Source organism: Xenopus laevis, unplaced genomic scaffold (assembly GCF_017654675.1).
Source record: "Xenopus laevis strain J_2021 unplaced genomic scaffold, Xenopus_laevis_v10.1 Sca23, whole genome shotgun sequence".
Classification (NCBI taxonomy): Eukaryota; Metazoa; Chordata; class Amphibia; order Anura; family Pipidae; genus Xenopus; species Xenopus laevis.
Genome location: NW_024467177.1, coordinates 1 through 13316, shown reverse-complemented (window position 1 = coordinate 13316; position 13316 = coordinate 1). Strand labels below are relative to the sequence as shown.

The window sequence follows — 13316 nt, the reverse complement described above, 5'->3', positions numbered from 1 at the left end:
GGGGGTTATATATCTATTCCTGTCCTCTATAGACTGGGGGTTATATATCTATTCCTGTCTGTTATACACTGGGGGTTATATATCTGCTCCTTCTGGTATACACTGGGGGTTATATATCTGCTCCTGTCTGGTATACACTGGGGGTTATATATCTGCTCCTGTCTGGTATACACTGGGGGTTATATATCTACTCCTGTCTGTTATACACCGGGGGTTATATATCTACTCCTGTCTGGTATACACTGGGGGTTATATATCTGCTCCTGTCTGGGTATACACTGGGGTTATATATCTACTCCTGTCTGGTATACACTGGGGTTATATATCTGCTCCTGTCTGGTATACACTGGGGGTTATATATCTGCTCCTGCCCTGTATACACTGGGGGTTATATATCTACTCCTGTCTGGTATACACTGGGGGTTATATATCTACTCCTGTCTGTTATACACTGGGGATTATATATCTGCTCCTGTCTGGTATACACTGGGGGTTATATATCTGCTCCTGTCTGTTATACACTGGGGGTTATATATCTGCTCCTGTCTGTTATACACTGGGGATTATATATCTGCTCCTGTCTGGTATACACTGGGGATTATATATCTGCTCCTGTCTGTTATACACTGGGGATTATATATCTGCTCCTGTCTGGTATACACTGGGGGTTATATATCTGCTCCTGTCTGGTATACACTGGGGATTATATATCTGCTCCTGTCTGGTATACACTGGGGGTTATATATCTGCTCCTGTCTGGTATACACTGGGGGTTATATATCTACTCCTGTCTGTTATACACTGCGGGTTATATATCTGCTCCTGTCTGGTATACACTGGGGATTATATATCTGCTCCTGTCTGGTATACACTGGGGGTTATATATCTGCTCCTGTCTGGTATACACTGGGGGTTATATATCTGCTCCTGTCCTGTATTGTATGGGGGTTCTATATCTACTCCTGTCTGATATACACTGGGGGTTATATATCTACTCCTGTCTGGTATACACTGGGGGGTTATATAACTACTCCTGTCTGGTATACACTGGGGGTTCTATATCTACTCCTGTCTGGTATACACCGGGGTTATATATCTGCTCCTGTCTGGTATACGACTAGGGGTTCTATATCTGCTCCTGTCTGGTATACACTGGGAGTTCTATATCTGCTCCTGTCTGGTATACACACAAGGTAGTGATCATATTCATTACAGATACAGGGGTGGGGGGAGGGGGGTCTGGATTGTGTTTGAAATTATCTGTATCATCTGGTCTTTCCTGTATTGCCAGTACTGATCCATAACAGGTATTAGACTGGCATCACTATACACTGTACAGCTGGCATCCCTATGCACTGTACAACTGGCATCCCTATGCACTGTACAACTGGCATCCCTATACACTGTACAACTGGCATCCCTATACACTGTACAGCTGGCATCCCTATACACTGTACAACTGGCATCCCTATACACTGTACAACTGGCATCACTATGCACTGTACAACTGGCATCCCTATACACTGTACAACTGGCATCCCTATACACTGTACAGCTGGCATCCCTATACACTGTACAGCTGGCATCCCTATACACTGTACAACTGGCATCCCTATACACTGTACAACTGGCATCCCTATACACTGTACAACTGGCATCCCTATACACTGTACAGCTGGCATCCCTATACACTGTACAGCTGGCATCCCTATACACTGTACAGCTGGCATCCCTATACACAGTACAACTGGCATCCCTATACACTGTACAACTGGCATCCCTATACACTGTACAACTGGCATCACTATACACTGTACAACTGGCATCACTATACACTGTACAACTGGCATCCCTATACACTGTACAGCTGGCATCCCTATACACTGTACAGCTGGCATCACTATACACTGTACAGCTGGCATCACTATACACTGTACAGCTGGCATCCCTATGCACTGTGCAACTGGCATCCCTATACACTGTACAACTGGCACCCCTATGCACTGTACAGCTGGCATCCCTATGCACTGTACAACTGGCATCACTATACACTGTACAGCTGGCATCCCTATACACTGTACAGCTGGCATCCCTATGCACTGTACAGCTGGCATCCCTATGCACTGTACAGCTGGCATCCCTATGCACTGTACAACTGGCATCCCTATGCACTGTACAACTGGCATCCCTATGCACTGTACAACTGGCATCCCTATGCACTGTACAACTGGCATCCCTATGCACTGTACAACTGGCATCCCTATGCACTGTACAACTGGCATCCCTATACACTGTACAACTGGCATCCCTATGCACTGTACAGCTGGCATCCCTATGCACTGTACAGCTGGCATCCCTATGCACTGTACAGCTGGCATCACTATGCACTGTACAGCTGGCATCCCTATGCACTGTACAGCTGGCATCCCTATGCACTGTACAGCTGGCATCCCTATGCACTGTACAGCTGGCATCCCTATGCACTGTACAGCTGGCACCCCTATGCACTGTACAGCTGGCACCCCTATGCACTGTACAGCTGGCATCCCTATGCACTGTACAGCTGGCATCCCTATGCACTGTACAGCTGGCATCCCTATGCACTGTACAGCTGGCACCCCTATGCACTGTACAGCTGGCACCCCTATGCACTGTACAGCTGGCACCCCTATGCACTGTACAGCTGGCACCCCTATGCACTGTACAGCTGGCACCCCATGTCTGATCTGAGGAAGGTCGGATGTTTCAGCTCAGCCTGATGTTTCCCTTAAAGCCTGGCACTTAAATGTGGATTATGGGACAGTACCGGTGCCTCTCAGGAATGCCTGGCATTCTTCTCCGCTATTCTAAAGGTGGAGGAAAATGCCCCTATATTACACTCTGCAGGAATGTGCATAGAAAGGAATGGGGTAAACTGGAACCTGCCTCCTTAGCTAATGAGCCTCAGGGGATGCTGGGAATTGTAGTTTATTTTATTGATGAGAGGCGAGTTTCATTCTTTCCATTAGTTCTGTGACACCTGCAGACAAAGCTCTGGGCTGTTGCTTCTCGATCCCTTCAATTATAGCAGAGGATTGTGTGAGGGAAGAGCAAATATTTACCTTGGGAACAGGTTACACAAAGATCCACCCGGGGGAGAGTCTGAGGAGGAGAGGGGAGGGTTCCAGAGAGAGTCTGTGAGGTTAATAGCAGGTGCCTATAGTATGAAATACATGGGGTTGATCCTCCTTACACCCTACTCTCATTCCAGTTGAGGGAGGTAGGTCTTCCTTTTTGACCATGGGAAGGAGAGCAGCCCAGGAGCAGGAAGTACAGAGAATCACAGCTCTGTACCTGGGTAAGTACTGGGGGAGATTGGATTCACTTACCCAGGGGGAGGTTCCTGTCTGACCATGGGAAAGAGAACAGCCCAGGAGCAGGAAGTACAGAGAATCAGAGCTCTCTGTACCTGGGTAAGTACTGGGGAGATTGGATTCACTTACCCAGAGGGAGGTTCCTGTCTGACCATGGGAAAGAGAACAGCCCAGGAGCAGGAAGTACAGAGAATCAGAGCTCTGTACCTGGGTAAGTACTGGGGGAGATTGGATTCATTTACCCCTGGGGGAGGTTCCTGTCTGACCATGGGAAAGAGAGCAGCCCAGGAGCAGGAAGTACAGAGAGGGGCGGAGCTTTGTACCTGGGTGAATCCAGAGGGCATGAATCTGGGGGGGGGGGTGGGGTCACTAATATTTTATTCACTAATATTTTATTATGGAGAAGTTTCTTGTACAAAGCAGGACCTGGAAGTGTATCTTTATTGTGCAGTTGTTACGGGTGATTGGTTGGATCCCTCTGCACCTTACTTAACTCCCCCGGCTAAACAAGTGCCCCACTCCTTTCTCACGGGATCTGGGAATATCCTACATTCCTGTCCATCCATCACATGAGCTCACAGCAGTCACTCCTGCTCTTCCTAAATGTTATTGCCATTAACCCCTTCTCTTCCATGCTGCTTTAGTCACTCCTGTTCCCTTCTGTCCCAGGTGGGGAGATGAAGGGGATGTGCCGGTCCCACAATGAGGCCACCAAAGAGGGGCTAATGGACCAGTGCAAACACCAGCGTGGCCGGGGGGAGCCCAGGAGACACACCGTTACCAGTGGGGTAGATTACAGCTTGGTGAGTGAGACTGCTCCTCTCTATTGAGATCTGTCCTGTAATTGTCTTTTCTGCTCAGCCAAACAGAGGGGCCCCAGAGAGTGTTTCCTGAGCTCTGTGTATATATAAGAACCCCATTAGCATCTGATCAGGACCCCTTGTATTCAAATGCTTCATCATCCTGCATGACAAGCTTCCCATGGGTGGTCCCGAAGGGGGGGTGTCTAAGTCAAAACTGCAATACAAGAGACAAGACCACTGGAAAGTGTCATATTCTCCATGCTGCATTCCAAAAAAAACTTCCCCTAATATACAACGTGCAGTACCACTTCCCACCACTATAAGCCAACGGTGAGTTTTACCCATAAGGCTGCGATGGAACAGCGCTAGGACCTATTGATTTCATATATGGAAGATTCCTGTTATTGCTCTTTCGCTTCTGTTTATACTTATTAACTTAATAGCAATTCCTGAGCTGCTGACTTCCAAGTGTAGATACATTTAGGAAACTCCAAATGCTTCTGTGTCAATAATGTGTCAATAATGTAACCGAGCACAAGGAACTTGTATTAGAAAACTAGTAAGTGAGGTTGGACAGATATTTCCTCACTGGACTGGACCCCCCACAGCTCCATTGGCAACATAGGGGGGCAACTTGTAATGCAGATAAAGGGACAGTCCCTTGGTGGGCCTGAGATTTCTCTGTTTCCACAGCTGAAGAAGATGAAGGAGCTCGAGCAAGAGAAGGATTTCCTCCTGCAGGGGCTGGAGATGGTGGAAAGAGCACGAGACTGGTACCACCAGCAGATCCACATAGTCCAGGAGCAACAGAGGAACCTTGGCAAAACTCCAACAGTGAGTAACACAGGGGTATATAGACTTGGGGTGTGTGTAGTATCATAAATATATTATTATGTCTGTCCCATTAATTCTGTATACTCCCTATCAACCTATGGCCTTTTGTCTGTCCCTTCCCCTATCTACCTAAAGAGCTCCGGCTTACTCCCTCTGTGTATAAGGGAGGGAGAGAGGGAGGCTCAGGAGGGTGTGAGGTTCAGGAGGGAGAGAGGGAGAGAGGGTTAAGGATGGAGGGAGGGAGAGAGGTTCGGGAGGGAGAGAGGTTCGGGAGGGAGAGAGGTTCGGGAGAGAGGTTCGGGAGAGAGGTTCGGGAAAGAGGTTCAGGAGGGAGGGAGGCTCAGGAGGAAGAGCTGCTCAGGAGGGAGGGAGGTTGAGGAGGGAGAGTGGTTCAGGAGGGAGAGTGGTTCAGGAGGGAGAGTGGTTCAGGAGGGAGAGTGGTTCAGGAGGGAGAGTGGTTCAGGAGGGAGAGTGGTTCAGGAGGGAGGGAAGTTCAGTAGCGAGGTTCAGTAGGGAGAGAGGTTTGGGAGGGAGATAGGTTCAAGAGGGAGGTTCAGGACTGAGGTTCAGGAATGAGGGAGAAAGATTCGGGAGGGAGGTTCAGGAATGAGGAAGATAGGCTCGGGAGGGAGGGAGAGAGGTTTAGAAGGGAGGAATGTTCAGGAGGGAGAGAGGTATGGGAGGGAGAGTTTTGGGGAGGGTTAGAGGTTTGGGAGTTAGGGAGATTTATTATTTGGCACTAAGAGGCCATTACATTCTGTTCCAGGATTATATCTGTGATGGAAAGTCCAGTTCCCTAAACCAACAACTCCCTAAATTAATGGAGGTAAATCGCTGCCTGGGGGAATTGGTTGCCACTGGGAAGGTAAGTTTTCTTCTCCCCTCTTTACAACGTAACAAGAATAATCACATGTACCCAACCACATTTCAGCATTAAATTCCACTTACTGCAAAAACCCCCATTTTACGTTTTTCAGGGGACCAGGAAAAAAATATGTAAAATCCAGGAAATTGTAAAATCAGGGAAGTGTGTTAAAGTAATTTTTTCTTCAGGTACTGAAAAGATAAAAGCACAGGAGTGAGTTTTACTTTGAGATACAATAGGTTAAACATGGGGCACGTGTCAGTCACATACACAAGCTAAAGCAATAAGTGATTGGTGCAGGACTGTATATACATTGCAATTGACTATTTTCAGGCAAAATATACCTCTGCTTAGTATATTAAACCTCTTTATTTCACGAATAATAAAATTCATAAAGGGAAAAAAGCAGTTCTTGGGAACATCAGGACAAAATTTTCATGTAAAATCCAAAAAAATCAGGGAAATGCATTATAAATTGGTGGGACCACAAATAAAAAATGTAAAATGTGGGAAAACTTAAAATCAGGGGACTTAAAATCGAGATTTCCCTGTAATTCACTGTTCTTTACAAACTTTGCCTTTTGTATGGCTGTTCCAGTGTCCCCCCCAGCAATTCTATTATACGTCCCTATTAGTAGAGTTTCCAGCTGGGCGAGCTCTGTTCCCCATGTGACTCCACTTGTATCTATAGGTAATTCTGCTGTACATGTGTTTGTGTAAAGTAAATATTGTTCCTCTACTCCGCCCTCTCCTCTATTCAAACACATCCCTTGTGATTTCACTGCTTTCATTAGGTGACAGAATCCTTGTGGGGAACCTTTGCCACCAATAAAGCACCTTATCAGCACCCGGGGAGAGGCCTGTGTCTTCTCTCATTGGCTGCTTTGAGAGTGGAGAGCGTGCATATTATTATAATTATTATATACTGTACAGGTGCTTCAGGTTGGGCTCTGCTATGCCAGATCTCCCACAGTCCTTGTATCGACACTGGGCATCAGTTTTATATGGAACCCCCAAAGCCTTTATCTTTGGTTCCATTAGGGCAGTGATAAGCAACTGATGCCACTCCAGATACCTTAGCTGTACAGCTCCTACTCATGATGCATGCTGGGAGTTGTAGTCTAACATTATCTGCTTTATGGCAAACACCAGTGCACTATACGCGTAGCAGAGCCCCCTAGTGGTGCTGGTGGAAAACTGTCAGGATCACAAACCACTTTCTGTGAATCCATGTGTTCTGGTTGTTATTATTATTATTATTATTATTATTATTGCGCAGTGCTGATCAACGTTATATTCTTGATGAAAAATCTGGTCAGCCAATGAAAGTTTTGGCATGCATTAGCAACAGGCAATCACAAGCCTAAGGGAATTCGGTTCGGCCAGGCAGAAGGATTCGGCCGAATCCTGATGAAAAAGGCTGAATCCTGGCAAAATCCTGAACGGAATCCTGGATTTAGGGGCCGATTCACCAAGGGTCGAATATTGAGGTTTAATTAACCCTCGTTATTCGACTGGGAATTGAAATCCTTCGAATATCGAAGTCGAAGGATTTTAGCGCAAATAGTTTGATCGAAGGATTATTCCTTCGATCGAACGATTAAATCCTTTGAATCGTTCGATTCGAAGGATTTAAATCCACTGATCGAAGGAATAATCCTTCGATCAAAAAAACTTAGGAAAGCCTATCGGGACCTTCCCCATAGGCTAACATTGAGTTCGGTAGCTTTTAGATGGCGAACTAGGGGGTTGAAGTTTTTTCTTAAAGAGACAGTACTTCGACTATCGAATGGTCGAATAGTCGAACGATTTTTAGTTCGAATCCTTCGATTCGTAGTCGAAGGTCAAAGTAGCCCAAAAAAACTTTGAAATTCTAAGTTTTTTTACTTCGAATCCTTCACTCGAAGTTAGTGAATCGGCCCCTAAGTGTATCCCTACTTTAAAGGGCTTATTCACCTAAATTAACTGTCAGTATGATGTAGAGAGGGATATTCTGAGACAATTTACAAATGGTTTTAATTTTCTATTATCCGTGCTTTTTGACTTATTTAGCTGTGTATTTGGTATTCTACAACTTGCAGCAACCTGGTTGCTAAGGTCTGAATTATCCTTGTAACCACACATTTGTTTGCATAAGAAACTGGACTATGAATAGAAGAGGGATTGAATAGAAAAATAAAAACTAGCAATAACAATACATTTGTAGCCTTACAGATCCTTTTTATGTGTATGTTTCTATTCTCTGCAACATTTGGAATCGAATAATTGCAACAGTCACTGTAATACTAGGAATGGACAGGCCTTCACTTCATTTTGAAACAACCCATCCCTCATATGTAGTCTATAGGGGGATTTCAATACTCGTAATGCTTCCCTATGGCTCTACCAAGGACTCCTGTCCAGCCTCCCATTTACATCAGTTCTTCTATTAAATAAAAAGCTTAAAGGAACAGTAACAGCAAAAAAAACAAAAGTGTTCCAAAAGAATGACAATACAATGTAGTGCCTCCCTGCACCGACAAAACTAGTGTATTCGCTTTAGAAACTCTACTATAGTTTATAGAGTCAAGCTGCTGTGTGGCCATGGGGCAGCCATTCAAGCACAGGAAACACAGTAGATAACAGATAAGTACTACTATAGTTTATATAAACAAGCTGCTGTGTAGCCATGGGGGCAGCCATTCAAGCACAGGATACACAGTAGATAACAGATAAGTACTACTATAGTTTATATAAACAAGCTGCTGTGTAGCCATGGGGCAGCCATTCAAGCACAGGATACACAGTAGATAACAGATAAGTACTACTATAGTTTATATAAACAAGCTGCTGTGTAGCCATGGGGCAGCCATTGAAGCTCAGGATACACAGTAGATAACAGATAAGTACTACTATAGTGTATATAAACAAGATGTGTAGCCATCGGGGCAGCCATTCAAGTACAGGATACACAGTAGATAACAGATAAGTACTACTATAGTTTATATAAACAAGCTGCTGTGTAGCCATGGAGGCAGCCATTTAAGCACAGGATACACAGTAAATAACAGATAAGTACTACTATAGTTTATATAAACAAGCTGCTGTGTAGCCATGGGGGCAGCCATTCAAGCACAGGATACACAGTAGATAACAGATAAGTACTACTATAGTTTATATAAACAAGCTGCTGTGTAGCCATGGGGGCAGCCATTCAAGCACAGGATACACAGTAGATAACAGATAAGTACTACTATAGTTTATATAAACAAGCTGCTGTGTAGCCATGGGGCAGCCATTGAAGCTCAGGATACACAGTAGATAACAGATAAGTACTACTATAGTGTATATAAACAAGATGTGTAGCCATCGGGGCAGCCATTCAAGTACAGGATACACAGTAGATAACAGATAAGTACTACTATAGTTTATATAAACAAGCTGCTGTGTAGCCATGGGGACAGCCATTCAAGCACAGGATACACAGTAGATAACAGATAAGTACTACTGTAGTTTATATAAACAGGCTGCTGTGTAGCCATGGGGGCAGCCATTCAAGCATAGGATACACAGTAGATAACAGACAAGCCCTGATCCGTTGTAACTTTATAATTGTACTTGTCCGTGTGTCCTGCAGACTAGCGCTCCCTCCCCACCTACAAACATGGGTCAGACGGCGGCTCCGGGTGTATCGGGTCAGCAAGTACAACCGGGGACTATGCTGAAGGAACAGAACCGGCTTCTGACCAAGGTACCAGGATGCAATTTCCTATATAACTTCCCGCAGAACCAAACTGTAATATCTGTATGTGATCAGCCCATCTGTGTGTTCCCAGGAGGTGTCGGAGAAGAGCGACCGGATCACCCAACTGGAGCAGGAGAAGTCGGCTCTGATCAAGCAGCTGTTTGAGGCCCGAGCGAGAAACGTCCAGGATTCAAACCCAATGGACTCCACGTTCATATGAACTGGGACTGGTGGAAAGCACTGTGACTTCTGATTGGTTGTTGAGCAGCTGCTTTAGTGATTGGCTCACTACACTCCCATGATGCACAGCTTGACTCCACCGATGTCCCTCTCCTTCCCACAACATTGGTCCCATGCGGGTTACATTCAGCGCTACATCCAGAGCCTTCCTTGCACCACCATCACACTCCTCTTTGTTCTCCCGACTGGACCTCATGTTTGCCCTTTTTGACGACTGAAATTCTGTATCCGCACAAACTGTCACCTCACAAGGCCGTTCTAACAATATGGAGTGTTTTTATATAATGTTTACACTTGGACTTGTCTTTTTAATCAGATGAATCTCCAATATTAAACCGTTAAAGAAACAAGTAGGCGGAGCTTTGCCCTTGTAAACGGCGCTGATTTCATTTTGCACAGAAGAACCAAGAAACACCCTGATCGGATTTACTGACTTCATATAATTGGGGTGATCATATGGGGTCATTTTCCACTGAACCCCTGTCCTTTCCTGGATTCTACAGTGGCCCCTTTGGTCAAAACATCACACAGGATCACCATCACCCCATTCCCAAAATGCTTGGGAAACTGAGACCCCCATAAATTCTCAGCACATGAAACAACTTCTATTTGTATATTTGTTTGTTTCCTTTTAGTTTTGTTTAACTAAATCTCTTAAATATCTCGGTTTCTTCTTGTATCAACTTCATGGTCACACGGGGCCCAGTCTGAAGGTCAGTTAGGGGGAGATTTGGGGTGAGTGTTTATTTGTACCCTGGGTACCCCTGGAACTATAGCAGGGTGACTGTTACCCCAATGTTTCTATATATCTGTAACCTTGTTATGAGCTAAGGGGGCCCAGTCTGAAGGCCAGTTAGGGGGAGATTTGGGGTGAGTGCTTATTTGTACCCTGGGTACCCCTGGAACTATAGCAGGGTGACTGTTACCCCAATGTTTCTATATATGTGTAACCTTATGAGCTAAGGGGGCCCAGTCTGAAGGTCAGTTAGGGGGAGATTTGGGGTGAGTGTTTATTTGTACCCTGGGTACCCCTGGAACTATAGCAGGGTGACTGTTACCCCAATGTTTCTATATATCTGTAACCTTGTTATGAGCTAAGGGGGCCCAGTCTGAAGGCCAGTTAGGGGGAGATTTGGGGTGAGTGTTTATTTGTACCCTGGGTACCCCTGGAACTATAGCAGGGTGACACCCCAATGTTTCTATACATCTGTAACCTTGTTATGAGCTAAGGGGACCCAGTTTGAAGGTCAGTTTTGGGGAGATTTGGGGGTGAGTGCTTATTTGTACCCTGGGTACTCCTGGAACTATAGCAGGGTGACTGTTACCCCAATGTTTCTATATATCTGTAACCTTGTTATGAGCTAAGGGGACCCAGTCTGAAGGTCAGTTAGGGGGAGATTTGGGGTGAGTGTTTATTTGTACCCTGGGTACCCCTGGAACTATAGCAGGGTGACTGTTACCCCAATGTTTCTATATATCTGTAACCTTGTTATGAGCTAAGGGGGCCCAGTCTGAAGGCCAGTTAGGGGGAGATTTGGGGTGAGTGTTTATTTGTACCCTGGGTACCCCTGGAACTATAGCAGGGTGACACCCCAATGTTTCTATACATCTGTAACCTTGTTATGAGCTAAGGGGACCCAGTTTGAAGGTCAGTTTTGGGGAGATTTGGGGGTGAGTGCTTATTTGTACCCTGGGTACTCCTGGAACTATAGCAGGGTGACTGTTACCCCAATGTTTCTATATATCTGTAACCTTGTTATGAGCTAAGGGGGCCCAGTCTGAAGGCCAGTTAGAGGGAGATTTGGGGTGAGTGGTTATTTGTACCCTGGGTACCCCTGGAACTATAGCAGGGTGACACCCCAATGTTTCTATATATCTGTAACCTTGTTATGAGCTAAGGGGGCCCAGTCTGAAGGCCAGTTAGAGGGAGATTTGGGGTGAGTGGTTATTTGTACCCTGGGTACCCCTGGAACTATAGCAGGGTGACACCCCAATGTTTCTATATATCTGTAACCTTGTTATGAGCTAAGGGGGCCCAGTCTGAAGGTCAGTTAGGGGGAGATTTGGGGTGAGTGCTTATTTGTACCCTGGGTACCCCTGGAACTATAGCAGGGTGACACCCCAATGTTTCTATATATCTGTAACCTTGTTATGAGCTAAGGGGGCCCAGTCTGAAGGCCAGTTAGGGGGAGATTTGGGGTGAGTGTTTATTTGTACCCTGGGTACCCCTGGAACTATAGCAGGGTGACACCCCAATGTTTCTATACATCTGTAACCTTGTTATGAGCTAAGGGGACCCAGTTTGAAGGTCAGTTTTGGGGAGATTTGGGGGTGAGTGCTTATTTGTACCCTGGGTACTCCTGGAACTATAGCAGGGTGACTGTTACCCCAATGTTTCTATATATCTGTAACCTTGTTATGAGCTAAGGGGGCCCAGTCTGAAGGCCAGTTAGAGGGAGATTTGGGGTGAGTGGTTATTTGTACCCTGGGTACCCCTGGAACTATAGCAGGGTGACACCCCAATGTTTCTATATATCTGTAACCTTGTTATGAGCTAAGGGGGCCCAGTCTGAAGGTCAGTTAGGGGGAGATTTGGGGTGAGTGCTTATTTGTACCCTGGGTACCCCTGGAACTATAGCAGGGTGACACCCCAATGTTTCTATATATCTGTAACCTTGTTATGAGCTAAGGGGGCCCAGTCTGAAGGTCAGTTAGGGGGAGATTTGGGGTGAGTGATTATTTGTACCCTGGGTACCCCTGGAACTATAGCAGGCTGACTCCCTAATGTTTCTATATATCTGTACCATTGTTATGAGCTAAGGGCTCCTGCACCAAAGGTTTATATTACATCCTTTTGCACATGAAAAAACAGGTGATTGACACTACAGGGACCCACCTCCGGGTGGTGTAAAGTATAGGCTGAGATTCCTGATACTGACCAATAGGGGGAGCTGTTGTATTCCATTTAAGCTGCGGTTCCCTCGTATCCTCCTTTCCTCAGTGAATTTAGGAGTTTTCCCTGTGTTACATGGTAGTGCATGAACCTCTTTTCTCCTTTTAACCTCAGCCCACGGGAGGGAATTTCTGAAAGGAAATGGATGTTTCAGTTTACAAAGGAACATGATTTGTAACCCGCCCCAGAGGCCAGTTATACAGGGCCGACAATTTCCTCTTACAACCCCTCTTCTTTGCTCAGTAAACTCTCTATATCCCCAGCCAAAACTGCAGGCACATAAAACAGAACAATCTCTTGTTATATTAGAATATTGGCAGTCAATCTCTCTCCTAGCTAAATCCCTTGCAGGCGTCTCCAGTCGGCAGTGCTGTAAATCATGCCTCCATGCCAACACCTGCACTGTTGCTTTAAAAAAAATAAACATTTTGTAGAGTTTAATTTTTTTTTTAAAAGGGTTAAAAAAAATCTTTGCAAAGGAATGTGCTGGAGGCCATAACATGTTCCAGAGCGTTACATCTGCTCCTTGGCACATTTAACAAGT

General features: G+C 45.5%; 1 protein-coding gene across 1 annotated transcript; it reads left to right on the top strand.

The window, feature by feature from the left end:
• The first annotated feature begins 3201 nt into the window (after positions 1-3201).
• Positions 3202-10482, top strand: LOC108698152 (suppressor APC domain-containing protein 2). The gene is made up of 6 exons (XM_041579297.1): positions 3202-3337; positions 4023-4156; positions 4850-4990; positions 5757-5855; positions 9472-9585; positions 9671-10482. Exons 1-6 carry the CDS (start codon positions 3280-3282, stop codon positions 9797-9799), a joined length of 675 nt encoding a protein of 224 aa, XP_041435231.1. The 5' UTR covers positions 3202-3279; the 3' UTR covers positions 9800-10482.
• The last annotated feature ends 2834 nt before the right edge of the window (positions 10483-13316 follow it).